General features: G+C 33.6%; 1 protein-coding gene across 2 annotated transcripts in view; it reads left to right on the top strand.

Moving 5' to 3' along the window:
• The first annotated feature begins 247 nt into the window (after positions 1 to 247).
• The window catches only part of CRISPLD1 (cysteine rich secretory protein LCCL domain containing 1), a 39,322-nt gene continuing 18,226 nt past the window's right edge, over positions 248 to 21,343 (top strand). The window contains exons 1-3 of one of the 2 annotated variants that reach the window (XM_049781824.1): positions 248 to 509; positions 19,581 to 19,699; positions 20,143 to 20,275. In XM_049781824.1, the coding sequence (XP_049637781.1) occupies positions 252 to 509; positions 19,581 to 19,699; positions 20,143 to 20,275 (510 nt within the window). In that variant the 5' untranslated portion in view covers positions 248 to 251. Of the gene's footprint in view, positions 510 to 19,580; positions 19,700 to 20,142; positions 20,276 to 21,343 lie in introns of those variants that run through there. The other variant, XM_049781825.1, reaches the window with a different exon arrangement.

The following is a 21,343-nucleotide window of genomic DNA, read 5'->3' as shown; positions in this document are numbered from 1 at the left end:
CTTAGAAAGGTGAAAAAAGTGTTTTGGAGGTAAATTATTTTTCAAATGTGTGTATTTAGTTAGCATTATATAGAGGAACCCGAAATACACCCTGTGTAACTTGTTGGTTTGCTGTTGTTGTTTTAGCTTTTGCTATTAGAAGATGATTTTCTGTGAGGATTTTTGCCTTAATCCCACTACCTGTCATTTTAGCCCAAAGTGGAAGAGCCAGCCTTGGAGACTCTCCCGAGGAAATCGTGAGCTCATTCATTATGAAGTGTACCTCGAGGGAGTGGCTCAGAGTAACCACAGTGCTATTCATGGCTAGAGCAATTTCTGCCATGGTGGTTCCCAATGCCACTTTCTTGGAGAAACTTTTGGAAAAGTACACGGATGAAGATGGTGAGTGGTGGATGGCCAAGCAAAGAGGGAAGAGGGCCATCACAGACAATGACATGCAGAGTATCTTGGACCTTCATAATAAATTGCGAAGCCAGGTGTACCCAACCGCTTCTAATATGGAGTATATGGTAAGGAAATTTTTCAACTGGTATGTAGAAAGAAATTTTTACTGATGATGTCAGCCTTCATGAATAACTTCTCTCATGGTATTATTTCATTTTCTAATCATTTGTCTTGTTCTGAAATGGAACCGTGAAATTAAAAAAGAAGACTGAGTGTATTCCTTGCATATTTTTATTAAAGCTCCTAATTTCATTAGTGCTCTTTCTTCAGAATTCGAAGAGCTTTCTGAATTTCAATAGATTAAATACCAATGTATACAATATTTTTGATAGATGTAGTAATTCTACTAAGTGCTTAAATTTCTACTCCAGAAAATTTCTGTACTGAAAATGCTTGGACCATTGGTGTTCTTGCATTAAAGTGACTTAGAAGAATAATTACTTAGGAATTGTGGAACCAACAGAAGCTTCTTGTGAATAGTTGGCTTGACCAAAAATTTGAAGAAACTTCTAGTTTGCTTATTTATTTAGATGTATCTTTTTCACTGAGGCATTATTTCTTGTAAATATATAGATAACATGTTGTAAAGGAGGCATTTCAACAGTTGCTTAATGTTAATAATTGCCTTGATAGTGTAAAAACCACTTCTGGATTGATTTGAGAACTTTGAAATGTGAAAATGTGACATCATCAATAACATACACAGAGTGCATTAGCAACTTAAAACTACTTTTTAACAGTATTAATAGCACCTAAGTTCTTAATGTACCACTCTCTACCCTATTTATTCAGAAAATATCAATATTTAAATATTTTAAAATGGATTAAAAAATGCATAAATATGTATACTGTTTTGCATAAATTAGGAATGTATTATCAAAACTTATAAATTGTCATTGGTTTAGCAAAATGTTTCATTAACATTGGAATTCAATTCTCTTTTGGGGACATTGTAAGGAAGAGTTTATTTTAATGCCTTCAAGGGTTTTCCTTTTTCTATTTTTGTTAGTTTTGATGAGTACTCTTCATTTAGGTAACTTTCAGCAAATATGACTATTCACATTATCCATTAAAAGATATGGCACTGGATTGATTCACATTACCTATGAAAATATATAATCAAATATACATATGTATGTATATATTTCTATGTATATATATGCATAGAAATATATATATATATGTATGGTTTGGGGCCACATCCAATATACTCTTGGTTTTGCACTCAGGAATTACTTCTATCAATGCCCGGGGACAAAATGGAATGCCAGGTATTGAAACTAGGTCGACCATGTGCAAGTCAAGCGCCTCATCCTTCCTCTGCATTATCTCTCTAGCCCAAAAATATTTAAGTTATTTTAATTTTAATTGAAATAGTTTTTTTTTTTTTACTCTTAGAGAACTCAAAAGAACTCTCAGGAAAATTCAAAAAATCAAAAGTGGTATTTTCTGGGTTTGGTTCTGTCTCTGATGTTCCCCCTCATTTCTACCATGTGTACTCATATTACAGGGTTTTCATGTGGGTTGAAAGTAAAGATTAGCACATTTTCAGGTGTATTGCCAGTAACATTTACTGACATCTTCAGTTAATTTTGTGTCCCATACTTAAAATATATAACATTTTTTAGTTCCTTTCAAACTTCTGTTCATATGACTTCAGTGGTATCTCACTTTTCTGCTTATTGAATATTTTAGTGTTTGTCCATAGTAAAATATTCTGATTTCTTCTTCTGTGCATTATCTGAGGGAGAGAGATAAAGAAAGAGAGAGAGAAAGAGAGAGAGAAAGAAGAAAGAGAGAGAATATTATGAAACTATTCCAAGTAGGCCACTGTATATTTATTGCATGTGGCTAAGTACTCAGTTCCTTTTAATTTAAAATAAGGAAGTAATTGGGAGTCCAAACCCACAATAAAACTTATGAGAATATTTCTATGTATCTTAAATAATATGGAAATAATAATTGAACAGTTTTATGATGATTTTCACATTCCAAAAAATAACCAAAAACTACCTATTGTAAATTTCTGGCTTTGTGATGCTTATCTGTCACTTCTCATTGATCACAAGTTAGTTCACCCTAATCTTCTGTGTTAAAAAAAATGCTGATTATTAAGGGTGGAGCAATAGCACAGAGGTAGGCGTTTGCCTTGCATGTAGCTTCCCAGGACCAACGTGGGTTCAATCCCCAGCGTCCAATATGGTCCCCCAAGCCAGGAGCGATTTCTGAGCATTGAGCCAGGAATAACCCCTGAGCGTCACCGGGTGTGGCCCAAAAAACAAACAAACAAATAAAAATGCAGAATATGATTCAAGCAGACACACAGGCTTCATCTCCCTTGCATGTCTTTGAATCTGTGCCCACATTTAACTACACATTGTTCCTTCCTTAAACACGATTCTATACTTTGGTGAATCTATGACTCTTTACTCACTTGTTCCGTTTCCTGTGTCCAAATTCCTACTTTTTCTCTTAATACGCACTAATGTTTTTGTTTCTATAGTTCCTCTTTTCCATGGCACCTATTTTTCTGCCCCAGACTGTCTATGTGCTTAACTTATTTTATTTACGCCTACTTAGAATATTAAAAATTGGTTAAAATTAAATATTTACTTTCCAAGACTTTGAATTCCTAGAAGGATAAGAGTCTTACCCAGAAGAGTAAGAATAAGAGACTGAAGAGATAGTCCAATGGGCATGATAATTGCCTTACATAAAACCGACCTGGATTAAATTCCAGGCACCTTCTATGGTTCTCAAAGCACTGCCAGCCAGGAGTAATCCCTGAGTTTAGAGCCTGGTGTAAAATCAGGGTATCACCAGGTATGACCCCAAATCAAGGAAGCAAGTAAAAATCATCAGTAATCTATATGACCCTGTAACTAATGTGCAGAGCTTTTCATTAAATATATTTTAATAAATAATTCATATATTTAATGTTGATTAATATAAAAACTTAATATATATTGAAAGAAGGGGTGTCTAGCAGATTAAGTATTATTACATAGAATGGAACCCGAGGAAAGACATTTGACAACAAGGAATTAATTGGGGTCTGGAAGATAGGATTCCACCAACCCCAGGTGTACTGATGTAGCAAACTGGGACTATTGGCAATAAAAGTATATTCTCACAGTATTCAATTTATCCAAAATTTTTTGCTTTTTCATAAAATATATTGATGGAAAAACTAAAATTTGCTTAAGTATAGAATAGTAAATATTTTCAGATCTTTTAAATCTTAAATAATTGATTTATTTGGTGAGTACTTCTTGTACCAAAGTGTTATTTTAGAACTGCTAGAGAGAGGTTCCCAATTTACTTGGCCTGAAAAAATCATTCGATACTCTCTTTTAAAAATTAAAACTCAGGGGCTGGAAAGATAGCACAGTGGAGTTTGCCTTGCAAGTAGCCGATCCAGGACTTAGGGTGGTTGGTTCAAATCCTGGCATCCCATATGGTTCCCCATGCCTGCCAGGAGTTATTTCTGAGCAGATAGCCAGGAGTAACCCCTGAGCACTGCCGGGTGTGGCCCCAAAACCAAAACCAAAAACAAACAAACAAAAAAAAAATTAAAACTCAGCACCTTTCTAGAAATGTACCTCTTCAGGTAAACAAACATAAAACTCTCCCAAGGCTACTTCTCTTTCCTTTCTCCCACCATCATTCCAGCCTCCCCTACAGGATGGTATCACTCACTTTGGGAAAGCATCATCAATCGATTAAAATCCAAGAGTTTTTAAGGTAGAAAGTGTACCTAAGTCTAGAATATGCTTTACCAGCCACGGCACTTGATCTACAAAGGACATATATATGGCCAGTTATACAAAAATGTTTCCACTATGATCATTATTTCCATGCCTTAAAGAACTGTTGACAGACATTCATCTGGAAGTTGATGGCTGTGCCTGCTTGCTCTCACCTCACATGTGAGTGAGCCTATGGGCAGAATCTTGGCATCACACTTCTTCAAATGCAGAACAAAATACCTTTTTTTAAATACATTTCCTTTTGCTAGGCCACCAGAGGCTCTGAGCCAGGCACCACTGTGGTACTTGTTAATGCAATCAATGGCATATTTCCAGTTTGTTATTTATATTCTAATGAAAGCTATGTTGAACACTGGAGATCAAGTTTTGCTTTTGTTTTGGTTTTCTTTTTATTTATGTGTTTCAGCATAGCAGATAAGTCTAGCAACCCAAATATGGGACCATTTAGTGTTAATCTGAGTTCTGTACTGTTAATGCTTATAGCCCAAATCCAGTTTTAAAAAAAAGGTTATCTTTAGATTGTGAGTTACTCTCGGAGCACTGAACAATGAATATTTTCTTGATTTTATTTTCTGTCAGTAAATTATACAGCAAACATCCAGAATAAATGCAAATTAAAGGCAAGATATCTTTATTATTTGTTTATCCAAAGCTCATTTTCCTTACCTTGCAGTTAGAGGTTTTATTACAATTTTTAATTCCTTAAAAAAGTTATTTTCTCTATATTGGCACTTTACTGATAATCTTTAAAAATTAAAACTTGAAAATGAACTTTTATTTAAATATGGTTTTGTTCTTTTGGAAAGTGCATTGGTGATTTCGATATCTGTTTGAACAAAACCATCTTATATACATCTTCTTTTGGATTTAACGCTTAACCTGGCATTCACAAAGTTTTAAAGATTTCTCTTTAAATGTAAGCAGACTGGAGTGTCTGAAATTGAAGAGAAGAGAAATATTTCAAATAAGAGTACCAGAGCCAGAAAAAAATACCACAAAAACTTGAAGTTGATTTTGTTATTTATTCCTTCATTCAGCACATACTTAAAGTTAACCATCTGCCAAACACTGTTGAGGACCCAGCAGTAAACACAACTAATAATCTTGTTCAGGTGAAAAAGGTATAAAAACCCAAGTCTCCAAGTGGCTACTCCAGAGGGAAAATGGGAAGTAAAGTAGATCAGGAATTTAATTGATGGTTTAATTCAGGTCATAGTATGAATCAACCTTCATTCTAAGTGATTAGATCATCTGAGGCATAGAACAGTAAATTAGCAGGATCTAACTCAAATTTGGTATCTTTTTGCATTGGTTGAGTATAGATCATAGTTGATAGGAGGTGGTAAACAAGCTTAGTGTGTATGGAGAAAATATGGATTATTGTAATAATTCATCCAAAAGTTGATGATAACTATAAATGATAGGTGGGGTGGTAGCCAGGAAATGGAACAGAGTAAAAAGTGGGAAATACACTAAAATTCATTTGCAATCATCATAATAATCTCGATAAATGCAAATTTTTCTTTATGCAAGAATAATGAAATCTACTCAGCATCTAGTAGTTTTAGTATTGTGCTTCGAGATCTAAATCTTGTTGCAGTGTTTTGAAAACTGGCAGTAAATTCCCTAATATTTAATATTACTGAATGTACTGCAGAGACAGTAAGAGGGAGAAGGCATTTTCTATTTATGCAAATGACCATGATCCAGTGTCCAGTACTACAGGGAGTGTCCTCAGTGCAAGAGCCAGTAATATCACCACATACCCCTTAAATAAACAATAAATATAAGTTAGTTTTTAGTATGAGCTTCTGTTTTTTTATTCACATATAGCTTTCCTGCAGCTACAGAGATTTTAGGAATCACTTTGTTACTTGACATATATATGTTGTCAACCCAATTTGGAGAAATCAGAGAAATTGGGACTATGTACTTGCATGGGATAGTTTTATTTTCTTTTTTTTCCTTAAAAACCAGCCTATTCTCTTACTCTCTTCATAAACAGATGATAAGAACTTTAGCCAGAGTCACATCAGAAGTATGGCTCAGTTCCTGTTTATAATATTCTGTTACAATAATGTTTTATAGTGAAATTTATACATAGCAAAATATTTAAATTTGTATACATTAAATTTCTTTATTTAAAATATCTCTAGATAAATATCAGTTATACTATCATGGGTATGGAATTGAGATTGTTTATTTATATTGGAAAATCTATTACAAACAGATTTGGGAAATAAGGTATGACTATATAGTATTTATCCTAAGGGGGAAGAATGTCGATAGACCAGTTTTAAGGTGGAGAATGCTGTGGCTCAATTTTTAACATTGTAAGCATAAATTTTTTTCTTAAGTTCAAGTAGATTTGTGTAGTATGCAGTTAAGCCAATGACAAGATAGCATAATCTAATCTGAAATTTAATGTTAGAATTTGTTAATTAAGACTGATGTTCAGTTAAGGATATATTCTCTTTAATATTCTTTAGCTATGCTCTCATATTTCTATAATTTATACAACATTCAAATAAGTTGTATATCATTAAGTTCTTATGTTTTAAATTTTTACTAATTTAGTTGGAGTTAAATGTTTGGAAGTATAGCTGTGTACATATGTTGCATGTTAGATATTGTTTTATATTCAATTCATTAAAATATGTCAAAAATTCAAGTATAATTATGAAAAGATTATATACATTTAAGTATCTCCTTAATTTCCTAAATAAGTGCTGCTTTCAAAATTTTAAGAAGTTGCAAAAGTCTTTATAATGAATTTGTTATTCTTATTATTAAATTTTTATTTAACAAAATACTTAATTCTCAACAGATACAAATTAAGAATTTTTTCCAGATGTTGGAATGTATTCATGTATATAAAGTTTACATATACAGTTTATTAAATAAATAGGAGGAAATGATAGGGAATGACAGTAATAGGGGTGAATAGCATTGAGTAATTGGGTAGGTTTCTCTTGAGTGGTGGCTTTTGAGCTGAGAACTAAATTGTAAGAAGGAGTCAGCTATACAAAGAATTAGAGATCTGAGCAGAAGAAAAACCAAAATCAATGTCTCTAAGTCACAAATGAGATAGAAGTTCTCAGGGACCACAAAGAATGCTAATAGAGTATAAGAAACATATAGTAAATATAGTTGATATAATAACAAAAAGAAAATTCTTTTGAGGGCTTATTGGTGAGGAGAAGTTTGGATTTTATTCTGTATGCAATAAAAATCCAATCGAAAATTTCTTATAAAGAATTGACTTTGGATTAGAGAGACATGTAATACAGCCGGTAGGACACTTGCCTTACATGTGATTGACCTGAATTCCATCCACAGCACCTTGAGCCCTGCCAGGAGTGATTACTCAGCAAACCTGGATATGCTTCAAAAACAAAACAAAAAAAAGGAAACAAAACAAAGCATAAAAACCCAAATCTAACTCTTCTATTTCTAGTTTGATGAGAAAACCGACTGCCTTAGAATGATCTACAAAAAAAAAAAAAAAAAAAAAAAGGTCAAAGGAAAGATGAAAGAGTTAGTAGTTTTGGAAAGTTATTTTGATGCCATTGCTGATACTTATCTTAATAGCTTTAAGTTAAAAAATAAAGAATCAGGAAGAATATGAAATGTCGTTAGAGTTTATATTTGCACCTTGGTGGAAAGTTAAAACTATCACTAAATTGGAGAAGATGAAGATTGAAACCAGCAATTTCTTTTGGGGGTAATTTTCGTTTAAAATACATCATAAATAACCAATGGAAAGGTAGAAATTAAAATATGTGGAAAGCCCATTGATGTTGTCCATCTGGAATCACCTTTACTTTGCTAACTGAATAATACTGTCAAAGAGGAGGTTTCCATGGACAAGGATGAATGTGTTAGATTGAATTTGGTTCTTAGTAGCAGGTAGAAGTTGTGCAGGAGAAACTGGAAACGTGAGAATAAATGGTCAATGAGATTAGAGGGAAAGAGAATGTACCAGAAGCCAGAACAAGAGGAGTTAGTGCTTCACTATTGTTGAGATGCAGATTAATATGTAGAAAAAGTACTAAATATTATTTATCATATTGACATTGTTTATTTATCATATTTATCATATTGACATTGTTGTTGAGTATGTTTACTTCACTGGAAGGGTATGACTAGAATTTATGGAAGTATAAAATATGAGAAGAGTGGAAGTGGATAAACATCTTTAACTCCTCAAATTGATGTTACTGGGAAGTAACTATTTTAGAAAAGGAATATAGAATGTTTTGTTTTTGTTTTTAATAAGTAGAAATAGACTGGGGGAGTTAATAAAATTGAGAAGCACTTGGTTGGTAAGTAAAAATGATAACTGCAAAATTTGTTTATTCTAACAGGAAAAACGTGCTGTAAATATAGAAGCAGATCATTTGGGTATATGATAAGGAAAAAGAAAAATGATTTTCTAGTAAAATTTTTTGACTTTCCTGGTGAAGCATGAAAATGATCAGTTGATGTGAATGGACAGGAGTGAAGAGGTTTGAATAGGTGAAATGTTAATTTTGTTGTTAGAATTCTCTTTAGAATCATGTATTTACTATATTTGGAGTACTTTAAGTTCACTTGGCTTATAATGTTTCATATTCAAGATGTTAACCTACATGGAAGAGGGTTACTTGTCAAAATGTTGTATTAAGGAATTTTTGAAAGTTAGAGGGATGCAAAGTGATGATGTATTTTCAGCCACTTCATATTCCCTGGAGATATTTGACCAGACAGCTTCTAGAACTCCTAGAACTCAGAAAGAAAAGATCAAAGGCTTATTTGTGGGAGGTTTTTTATAATTTACTTTTTGTTTGGGGCCATACCCAATGGTGTTCAGGGAATATTCCTAGTTCTGTGCTCAGGGATCACTCATCGCAGTCTCAGAGGCCATATGAGGTACATGGGATCAAACCCCAGGTTGGTTGCATGCAAGGCAATCATCCTACTTGTTGTATTATCACTCCAGTTGGGATGTTTTAAAGTATCTGATAATTACTAGTATTACCTAGTAGTGTTTCACAATCAGAGTCAGAGTGAATGATAAGTACAGATGATTTTACAAGAACTCTAAAATGTATGGACCTTGCATCATTATGACCCAACTTTCAACATTGGATTACTAATTTAAAAACAAACAAAAACAAGATCATGGATCTATTGAATCTTTTATAAAACCTCTCTTTTTTAAACTTGATTCAACATTATTAACAAGAAGTGATTAATTTTATAGCCTATTGGTGGAAAAGCAATAAATTTACCTCTCTTTTTTAAACTTGATTCAACATTATTAACAAGAAGTGATTAATTTTATAGCCTATTGGTGGAAAAGCAATAAATTTACTATATATTGGCATCTCAAAAATTACATAGGCAATTTATGGAGTTCTATAATGGCATATTTTTCTCGAAAGGAACCTTGTGGTTTCAAGTATGACTATGGCAGGCTAACCACATAGCACTATTAATTTTTTTTATCTGTGTAGTTATAAAGAAACATTTCATTGACATAATTTGGAAGTTAGTTTGACTTTTGTAAGTGAAACATTCGCTGTAAGAGATTTCCAGACTTTGGGTCTTTAATTGTTTAACCTTATATCTATCGTCACCTAAATTTTAGGGATCCTGAGAAGCATTAATAGAAACAACATCTTGGAAATAGAATGTGAGCAACGTTTTAAATTTGAGTGTTGTCAATAAAATCAAATCAAAGCCATAAATCATTCTAAAAAATAATTGGTCTTGGAATCATGATTAAATTTTTTTCTTTTTCATGAGAATTTTAGATGTTTATCATTGTATTATTTTCAATTATTCAAAGGTTTTGGTTTTCTCCTTAGTCACGTGAATATCAGCATTTCACCAGAAAAAATTAAACAAATTCTTACTTAGGAGGTCATGTTGAATTTTGAGGCCACACCTTATGGTGCTCAAAACTCACTCCTGGCAATAATACACTGTCAAGGATCAAGCCAGAGTCTTACCCCTAAGCAATTCTGAAAGGAAGAAAATAATAAAAGAACATTTATCAACACTAACACATATATCAACAATATATTAATTTATTAAGTAATATATTAGGCATTTTAAAATATAAATTCTGAGATATTTTTTATTTTCAGACATTGGCAAATTTAATAATTTATTGAGATACTAACTAACATTTTTCAAATATTTGTTACTCAGGACCAAAAGTTATAACAAGAATCTATAAAATTAAAGAATGGGGTTATTTTGCATATTTATGGGTAGGGCTTTGGTGCCATGGAAGGAAAGGGACACCAATGGAGCTTGCTTGGAACACTGAGGTTACAACCTGGTGAGCTTTTCCTCACATTAAGTTTTCATTTCAAAAATTGTTTTCATTTTAGTAAAAAAAAATGGGTCTATTCTGTAAATGATGAAGCCATTTGATTTTGGGTTTTAAGGCTTTGTTTTCGGTAGATTTTATTTTAAACACCTGCCTCTCATATGGTCCTTTCCAGACCTAATATGTATATACACATGGCCTGGAGGAACTTCTCTTGCTCTGTCTCAGGGATGCAGGTGTTCTCTTTGAAACCTGAACCTCTTGCATTTTTTTCTGTAACTACAAAGTCTTTCAAAACAGGTGAAGCACTGTTGTTAAGCACCGAGGTAATTTCCAAGTTGGAAGGAATGCATCACTGCTATTTTCCAGAGGGTTTTTTTACTCTGACTTAGTTGAAAAAACATCATATGCTTTTTTCAACACTGGATGATTGACTTATTTTATTGATGTTTGATTTTTTATTGTATCTTGATAATACCATCAACAGGGAGAAAGAAGGCGGTTTTAAATATTGCATAAAAGGTTTCATTTGGAATTTGAAGCTGAAGTCTCATAAACTGTCCAAATGTATTATTTCTGTAGGAAAAAAAAACATGCTCTATCTTGTATATCAAATTATTGCAATTAAGAGGATCACTTTTGACAGCTTATTTCATAAGATTTTTTGGAATCGCTTTTTTGATTTAGAGGAGTGAGATTAAAGAAAAAAGATGAGTGAGATTTTAACATATGATTTAAAAAACTATTTTTCCACAAAATTTGGGTCAGCAATAATTATGTTTTAAGATCATAATTTGAAAGAAAAAAACCTTTGACTTTTTTTCAGACACTTTACATTTGTGAGATGGCTGAAAAAAAAAACAGTGTTCTTTTCAGATAAGTAGAAAATGACATGAGCTCTGTGCCTAATGACAAAACTTTTGCTATTAGGTTTTCAAGACTGAGCTGGCGAGGTCTGTTTTATCTTTTTTTTTACTGAAAATATTGTATGTATGACTCAATTAACTAGAAAGAGAAGTTTTATTGACTCTTTTTGGTTGTAACTATACAATTTTACAATCTAATGCTTCTTCTGGAGCTCTACAAGCAATAAGAATTTCTTTAAGATACTGCTAAGTATGAAATCTATAGAATTGCAAAGCTAAGGTTAAAGGAATTTATTTTCTGATTTCCTCAATGTTTACTGTGCCTATGCAAAAGCAAACAAAACACGCACAAAATAAGACAAACTTTCCACATCTACCTCCCTTTTAGTTTAGTTTTATTTTTCTTCTTTTAATTTTATCATATTTTCTAGATAGGGGTTCCTGCCTTTTCCATAGAACCTTAGAACTTGAATCACTTTGTGCTGATATTTGTGCTCATATTTTTATGTCTTCCTACAAATTGAGAAAAGGAAAAAAAAAAAAGGTGGATGGGACCCAGGGGCCAAGTTTCAGAAGAATTGAGTGGAAAAAAAAAAAAGGTCATATCTAAATACCCAAGCCATAGTAAATGACAATAGAATTAAGAGAACCAAACAATAACAAGCTTAATGGACCTGTTACACTAGTAGTCCAGTGGGCTAAGGATGGAGCTATGGGATGCATGCTGGGAACTCTGGTGAAAGAAGGTCAACACTGGTGGTGAGAATTGGCCTAATACGCTGTCATTGAATCCCTGAAATACAAATGTGAAGACTTATAATGCACAATGATCTCAATTCAAAATTAAATTAATATAAAAAAGAATTGCAAAGCAGAAATAAAACAGAAGAGACTTCTACCCACTTCCTAATATTATAAATTAAAAAAATAAAACTTTGCATAATCAAAAAATAAATTTTAAAATGTGCAATTTAAATAGAATGAAAATTCTGTTTAGGATGGGGGCCAAAGTGATAGCACAGCAGGTAGGATCTTTGCCTTTTTGTGTTTCCCACCCAGGTTCTATCCTCAGCATCTCATATGGTTTCCCTAAGCCTGCCAGTAGTAATTTCTGACTGCAGAGCCAAGAGTTGCCACTGAGAGCACTGCTGACTATTGCTCTCCCCCCCAAAAAGAAAAAGAAAACTCAGGATATAGCATCAATTAAGTACCCATGTTTTGAGTTATTTGAGCAAATGCAGGCTTGTTTGTATACTTCATAGTAAAGGAAGAGGAAAATTATCACTAATAATTCTATATATTTATGTCTAAAGAATGATGCTTTAAAAACATATTAGGGGGAGCCGAGTGATGGCATAGCGGTAGGGCGTTTGACTTGCATGCAGCCAACCCAGGAAGGATGGTGGTTTGAATACCAGCATATGGTCCCCTGAGCCTTTCAGGAGCGATTTATGAGTGCAGAGCCAGGAGTAACCCCTGAGTGCAGTTGAGTGTGACCCAAAAACAAAACAAAACAAAACAATACAAAAACAAAAAACATAGAGGGGAAAGATATATACTGGAGAAATTAGGTGCTTACCTTGCATAAGGCCAATTCCAGTTCTATTCCCAGCAGCATAGAAGCACCCAGAGCACTTCGAGGAGTAACTCTGAGCACAGAACCAGGAGTAAGCTTTAATAAAGGTTACCTAGGGCCGCAAACAAAAAATGTTATATTAAATCATATACTGAGTTATGACTGATGTTGAAATGCAATTTTACTAGCAACTTTATAATATGATCTATATTATCTTAATTATTCTAGACATATATTAAATCTTTATCACATTGCATAAATGTATAATGAATTGAAACATGTATTTTAGATTATCTTTAAAGTTATCATTAATTAATTCATATTTAACATTTAGTGGGAAGTTTGTCTTAACTCTTGAAAACATTTTTAGCATGTTTTGAAAAGACCTATTATAGTTTCTGCCACTTGTTGTTTCATAAAAGGGTCCATAATCTTGCAGTTTCTACTTTTTTCTATTTTGATAGCATTTATTCATGATTATATTTTATGACAGTGTTCAGTCAGCAGGTATTCCTTTGTGTACATAATGTGTTATACCATGCAAGTGATATTTCTGTCAAGCACTGTATTTTCTTCTTTGCAAATTTGCCTCTATTAAATGTTAATAATTTCACTGTCACTGGGCTATTCTCCTAGATAGAAATATAATCAGCATAATATTTTTGCTAGTAAGTGTTTATCGCTGTGACAAATAATTACCTGACATCTTCATCTCCACTGCTATTTTGAGGATAATTTATGTGTTAAGAATCTAATTAGGCAAATTTGTTTTAGCAAGTAATCTCATAGAACTCTATCATGTTCATGGTACCATGTAAAAAGATGGTGACTAAACGTTCTTTAACATTTACTCAGTAAAATAAGTTATAAGTTCTATTAACTTTTTAGTATTATTTTAAAATCTCAGTTAACCAACCATTATTCCCCCCCATATACCAATGTAGGTACAGTTCATGACATGAAGCTCACCACATAGAGTGATGAGTGCAGTTAGAGCAACAATTACACTGAAAACTATCATTACAATATGAATGAATGAGAGAAATAGAAAGCCTGTCTCGTGTACAGGTGTGGATTGGGTAGGGAAGAGGGAGATCTGGGAAACTGGTGGTGGTGGGAATCTTGCACAGGTGAAGGGGAGTGTTCTTTACATGACTGTAATCATAAAATTATAATCATATTTGTAATTACGGTGGTTAAATAAAGAGAATTTAAAAAAATCTCAGTTAAACCAATCGTCTTCAGGCACATTCTGAGTATATATGTAAACAGAATTCAGCTTTTGCTTAATTCACTGCAATAATTATTTTTAAATTATAAAGAATAAATAATTCTCAATAATAAATTTATATGAATTGATAGAACTATATTAGATTTTGTTTAATAAAGATATATTTAATATATCTTTAATATTTAATTTAATTTAATTAATTTAATTATTTAATAAATAAAGATATAGTTAAAAACAATCCTTCTTTTAAGAGAAAGAGGAGAATTCATCAAAGAAAAGGAAAGATTTTATTAAATTATTGTTTTGCCCTAGTGTATTGTGAGGATGAAATTTAATAGTAAATTAGATTTTAAAATTACGTTCTTGAAATGCTTTCCATCTTTCTTGACTAATGTAAAGGATGGAAGATATTCGGGTAGAGAAAGAATTAATTTACTGGTTCTATCCACAAGGATGTACTAAATGGATTTTCTGTACAAGTATATATAGCTACATACTTTCAGATTGCTGCAAATAATTTAATCATTTAATTTATTATTATTTATCTCTGTGTTTACTACTGAAAGTATTTTGTCAATTTAAGATTCCTCACTAACTTTTTCTATTGCTCTCTTGCTATTATATGTAGAATGAATTTAAAATATAATTTGTGTCTAAAAATGCCATAGAATTTTACATTTTTTTAGTAAGAAAACTACTTTGACCACGTTTCTATTCTCTAAGAATGAGAAACTTATGGATGTAGTTGAAAGGTATGTGATTTTCATTTCTAGACACCTCAAATGACCATTTTATAGAGGAATGGTAATTTTAAGTTTGGTTTTACTTTAAATTAGTCCTGGGTGAATAGTTCAGGGAGAAAATAAGGAAGCCTGCTGGCATCTTGATTTAATTTACAAACCTGAACTTAAATAGAAATGTATAGAAACAAACCTACATTTTAAATGGGATGGGTCTGAATTATTGGCTGCCTCAGAACCTGAAATATTATGTTGTGTCATAAAAATAGACATTCTCTGTTGTTATGTTGTAGTATTTCCTCAGCAACATTTTCAGTCCTTTATATTCTGAAAGTAATCTTCAATTGAACTTGATCTATATGCTGTAACAGGTTATTTAAATAGATAATTATTTGAGGAACTAAAATATAATACAGGGTGAAAGCACATGGATGCCTTACAGAGGGATGATCTATCTCATTTTGATCCCTGTCATCACATGATCCCCAGAACATCAAAGATTATGGTCCTTTATAGCCCCTGAGCATCAATAGAGTGACTCAGGTACTCCATAGTGTCATAAAACATTCTATGTTTTGGCTCTGAAAGCATGAAATGTTTGCTTACCAGAAAAATAATTAAATGAATGAATGAAATTCTCCCTATTCATCATTTTTTGATGGAGTGGAAGCTTTCCTTGCTCACAGTCTTTTCCCTTTTTCCTTGCTCACAGTCTTTTCCCTTTGTCTTATAATCATGATTTTGTTTCTGTCATTCTTTAAAAGAAATAAAAGAAAGGAGACAACTTTCACCTACATCTTTCAAATGATCTTTTTTAAGCATTTGTTCAATTTCTTATTTTTCACTGTGTATTAGTAGCCTAAGTATACTTACCAATCTCCACTTAATCTTTTCATTTTTATCAGTACTTTATATTCTGATTTTTCTGCTCATTATTGAAATAAAATTGTATTTCATCATAAATTAAAATAAAAATCCATGGAATGTGAGATCACCCCAGGTACCGTGTTTCTAAATCCCACACAAATGGGTCTGAAGAAGCAAGGTAGCAAAGAAGAAATAATAAACCAGGGGTCTCAAACTCAATTTACCTGTGGGCCGCAGGAGGCAAAGTCGGAGTGAGGCAGGGCCGCATAAGGGATTTCGCTTACAGAATATTCGCAATAAAAATCGTATTAGTAAGGGAAAAAATCGCAAAAAATCGCATTAAACATTTGCGATTCTAAATTAAACATTTGGTATTCTAACAGAACTGCTCGGGATATGTGAATGTTTAATGCGATTTTTTTCTTACTAATGCAATTTTTATTGCGATTATTCGGTAAGTGAATAATCACAAATACTGCGATATTTGAAGGCCGGCCGCGGGCCACAAAATGTTGTACGGAGGGCCGCAAACGGCCTTGGGCCGCGAGTTTGAGACCCCTGTAATAAACCAAGCCTATCAGGAAAGGATGATCATGGCTTCCATGGCCTTTTGCCTGTGTTCTCTGACTGAGCCAAGAAGCAAGAACTCCTTCTTCGGTATTAAAACCAATTCTCAATACCAGGAGGGGAAATGTTGAGAAATCCAGGTGGGCTTTTACATATCAAAAGAGAGATTTATGAGAAAGAGGAAGATGAGGAACACCTTTGGAGTTGATAACTGGATATCATCTTACTAATTAGGCCTTAGAAAAATCTTCTCTTTTTTTGTTTCTCTGGACACTTTTCTTGTTCCGTAAAATTTATGCCTGAATCTCTTCCCATTCAATGTATACTTTAATTTTCCCCCTTCCTAGATTTTAAGACCTGAGCTTTTCTTATAGTACTTTTAAAAGTTTCTTTTACTAACTCACTGATTTTTTTTTCTCCTTCAATTTTGGTAACAACAAGTTTTTTCCATAACTTTTCTATATCACCTTTCTAAAGAATTTATCTCTGAGTGATTATCTTTAGAATAAATTTCTTTCTACAGAGCATCAGTCATATGAATGTATTCTAAACTATATTCAGAGATAAATCTTTGTCTCAGAAAAATTCTTCAGAAAGATAATATAGAAAAGTTGGGGCCAGAGTGCTATCATAGCAGTAGGGTGTTTGCCTTGCATGTGGATAATCCTGGACCACCAGGTTCAATCCAGGTTCAATCGCTGGCATCCCATGTGGTCCTTGAGCCTGCCAGGAGCAATTTCTGAGCACAAAACCAGGGGTAACCCCTGTGCACTGCTGGACGTGGCCCAAAACCAGAAACAAACAAAAAAGAGAAGTTATGAAAACTATCTACTTGGCATAGATGCTGCATGTATAACAGATACTTCACACTTGAAATATGTATAGAAGTATGTCAACATATATTTTCATTGCGATAAGAGCTTTCTGAATTCTTTCTTCTAATTTTTTTTTTTTTTTTGGTTTTTTGGATCACACCTGGCAGTGCTCAGGTTATTCCTGGCTCCAGGCTCAGAAATTGCTCCTGGCAGGCACAGGGGACCATATGGGGCGCCGGGATTCGAACCGATGACCTCCTGCATGAAAGGCAAATGCCTTACCTCCATGCTATCTCTCCGGCCCCTGAATTCTTTCTTCTAACGTGAACTTTACCAGTCTTCACTTTCTCACCTCATGATCTTCCCCAGTCATTCATCAACTTGTAGGAATTCAAATTCTTAGACATATAAATGTCTCTTTCATCTCTTCGCTATAATAATACATTGTATCCTCATGGTATATCATATTTATCCTCTTAAAATATTAGTCTTGCTTTAATTGATAATGTTAAGTGCTGAACATAGAGCCGCTATGCAACACACTGCATTGCCTGTACATTGAATTATCAACAAGACTATCAAAGCCAGGATATACAATATTATTTCATATTGGAATTTAAAACATTTTGATATCAGAGCTAGAGAGATAGCAGACAGGGCCCTTAACTTGAACATAGCCTCCCTAGTTTTGAGTCTTGGCATACCACCTGGTCCCCTGAGCCCTATCTGGAATATTATCTCAGCACAGCTAGGAGTAAGTCTGAAGCACCACCAGATATGGCCTCAAAACCTGTGTATGTACATATATGTATGTATATAAATGTATATATGTACATATATCTATCTATTTTATATATATATTTTTGGGGGGCCACACCCATTTGACGCTCAGGGGTTACTCCTAGCTATGCGCTCAGAAATCGCCCCTGGCTTGGGGGGACCATATGGGATGCCGGGGAATCGAACCGTGGTCCGTCCTATGCTAGCGCTTGCAAGGCAGACACCTTACCTCTAGCGCCACCTTCCCGGCCCCATATATATATTTTTTTATGAATTCTTTTAAAAGTATAAATTAGCGAGGCTGAGCGATAACGCAGCAGTAGGGCGATTGCTTTGTACACGGCTGACCCAAGATGGACCTAGGTTCAATCCCTGGCATCCCACATGGTCCCCCAAACTGGGAGTGATTTCTGAGAGCCTAGCCAGGAGTAACCCGTGAGCATCACCGATGTGGCCCAAAAACCAATATATATATATATATATATATATAAATTAGCAATACTCTTTGTGTTAAATTTTATGCATTTGGGAGGGGGAAAGTTTGTCCACACCAAATGATGCCTGAGTCTATTCCTTGCTCTGTGCTCAGGTATGACCTTGATCGTGCTCAGGTAACCATATGTGGTGCCTAGATTTAAGCTAAGGTCATAACCACAGAAAACACAAAATAAATGTCTTACCTCATGTATTCTCCTCTCTAATATCAAATATGTGTATATTTTATAGGAATCAAATGCTATACTCATTCATACTTAACAATTATCAGTCAAGTGTCCATATGACAAAGATGGAAAATAAGCCAAAAATAATCTGAATTAAATAACATCCCTTGATTAACTTATGGTCTTCTAAACGAGACTTTTAGACAAAAACAACATGTAGTATGACTGCTGAACAAGGATTATCATAAGCTGGATAAGTACCAAACTCATCCACGAAATGGGTTATACATGAGAAAAAGTACAACGGGTGCCTGAAAAATGTATATTTAAGACTGGATTTTGAAAGTCAAAAAACAATACAGCAGTTAGAGTGCAAGGATACCTAGATATGATTCGCAGCACTCCCGTGATCCACAATAGCATTCACAAGTATAATTCTGAAGGTTTTTCAGTACCAAGGGACCAAGCAGCTTTAATTATATTGGGGGTGTTAAATCGCTGGTAATACTGAACCTCCTGAGCATTTTTTGAGAGATTCCCCAAACAAAAAAGCCTAACACTATATTTTGAAGAAACTATGGGGAAATAATTTGACAAATAACAATGTCAGAATTGCTTGCGGGTAAAGGAACAAAGCCAGAAAGAGCAAGGACTAACATACTTTCTAAACATGTTAGTGAATGGAGAGACAAAGTACACTATATGACTGAAACTCAATGATGAACAACTTTGTTGTATTGGGGGGGGATTTATTATGAACAATCTTGTGAACCATAGTATTTAAAAAATCTAGGAGAAAAATGGTGAGAAAGCAGATTAAATTCTAATAATAATAGGAGAAAAATATAAGAACTTAGCCATGCTGTATTCTAAGGAAAGATCTGATTTGTATGCTATATTTTGCATACTTATTTATTTATTTGTGTGTTTTAAACTGCAGACATGGGATTTAGAACTGGAACGATCTGCAGAATCCTGGGCTGAAACTTGCTTGTGGGAACATGGACCTACAAGCTTGCTTCCATCTATTGGACAGAATTTGGGAGCACATTGGGGAAGGTAACTTACTGTCTTTTTGCTTCTGAAAACATAAGTTTTTGAAATGATACAAAATGCATTTTTTTCTTAGAGAAAGGAAGGGAGGGATGGAGGGAATGAGAGAAGAAAGGAGGGAAGGAAGAAAGGAGGAAAAGAAAGAAAGGAGGGAGAAAATAAAAAGGAAGAAGGAATGAGGAAGTGAGGGGAGGAAGGGAAGGAGGAAGGAAGGAAGAGAAGGAAGAAGAAAAGAAAGACTAACTCTAAGTCAAAATATAAATATATCAGAATAATAAGCAGTATTTTACACTTATTTTTAAGTTATTACATATTAATAAGGTGATTACATGTTGGATATCAATAAATAACATAATATATCTCAACCAAACTATATCAGACTATTTTGGAAAATGCTTTTTATGGTTCACCCACTTCTTTGACCTGTGCGATGATTTTCTTTTAAATAGATATAGGCCCCCAACTTTTCATGTACAAGCATGGTATGATGAAGTGAAAGACTTTAGTTACCCATATGAACACGAATGCAACCCGTATTGCCCATTCAGATGTTCTGGCGCTGTATGTACTCATTACACACAGGTATGTTTTTGTGTATAATATGCTTCATTTCATTGAATTTAATTTGGATAGAGAAGAATGTTGACCACTTAATTTGCATATGTCTGATGTTAATCCATTTGTTATATATTTAAAAGTGATCAGTTGGTGTGTGTGTGTGTGTGTGTGTGTAAAACTAGACTTAACAAGTTTTTATAAACAATAAATGAAGTTTTTTGAAACATGACCCATGTTCTACTTGAGTATTTTTTAAATGTTTTTCATAGAAACATGTGAGTTTCATCATTTTTCTGGGGTCAGGATCTCTCTCACTGATATTTAGACTGATGGCATAGGAATGATAAATAGATCAGCGTCAAGGCTTGGCTGGTAATGCTGTGCTGCCACCACCCTTTGTGCTATGGCTTTTATAGGCACACAGGCGGCCAACAGTTTGGAGGGGGCACACAATATACTCTTCATGTGGCCCAAGAAAATGCAAACAAGAGGTACTTGCTATCTTCAAACTCAGGTTCATTTTGTTTTGAGGCACACCCCAGGAGTGCTCAGGGACTTTTTCTTTGAAAGTCATTTCCAGAAGTGCTAATGGAACCCTATGATACTTGGAATCAAATCCAGAATGCAAATGATTTGCCCACTTAATTATCACTGTAACCTTGAGGTGTCTTAAACAATTTCTAAAGAATAGAAGTTGTGTTCTGATTTTCTAAATAAATAGCTGAAGGCTCAGTTGACTAGGCAAGCTAAGCTTATAATGGATGAGTTTCTAAAATTTCCCTGACCGATTATTAGCGTACATAAAGCACATTGTTCTGTATGCCTTGCAACTGACATGATTAAGATCAACAGTGAACTTCCTGATAACAAGTGAGACGATGAAAATATCACTTATATAAGAAATTTGAAGACTTAAATTTTTGATCAATACTTTCTGTTTAAGGTGAGAATTTCTGTTTCGTTAATCATAGAAATTGTAATCCAATGTGTTGGTTTGTGAGGCTTTTGTATTAGTAGGTATCTACATATTTTTAAAATGTTGATATGCGCAGCCCAATCATTTTCCTATTTATTTCTTTTGTTACTTAACCA

Source organism: Suncus etruscus, chromosome 10 (assembly GCF_024139225.1).
Source record: "Suncus etruscus isolate mSunEtr1 chromosome 10, mSunEtr1.pri.cur, whole genome shotgun sequence".
Taxonomy (NCBI): domain Eukaryota; kingdom Metazoa; phylum Chordata; class Mammalia; order Eulipotyphla; family Soricidae; genus Suncus; species Suncus etruscus.
This window is presented reverse-complemented; position numbering and strand designations above follow the sequence as displayed.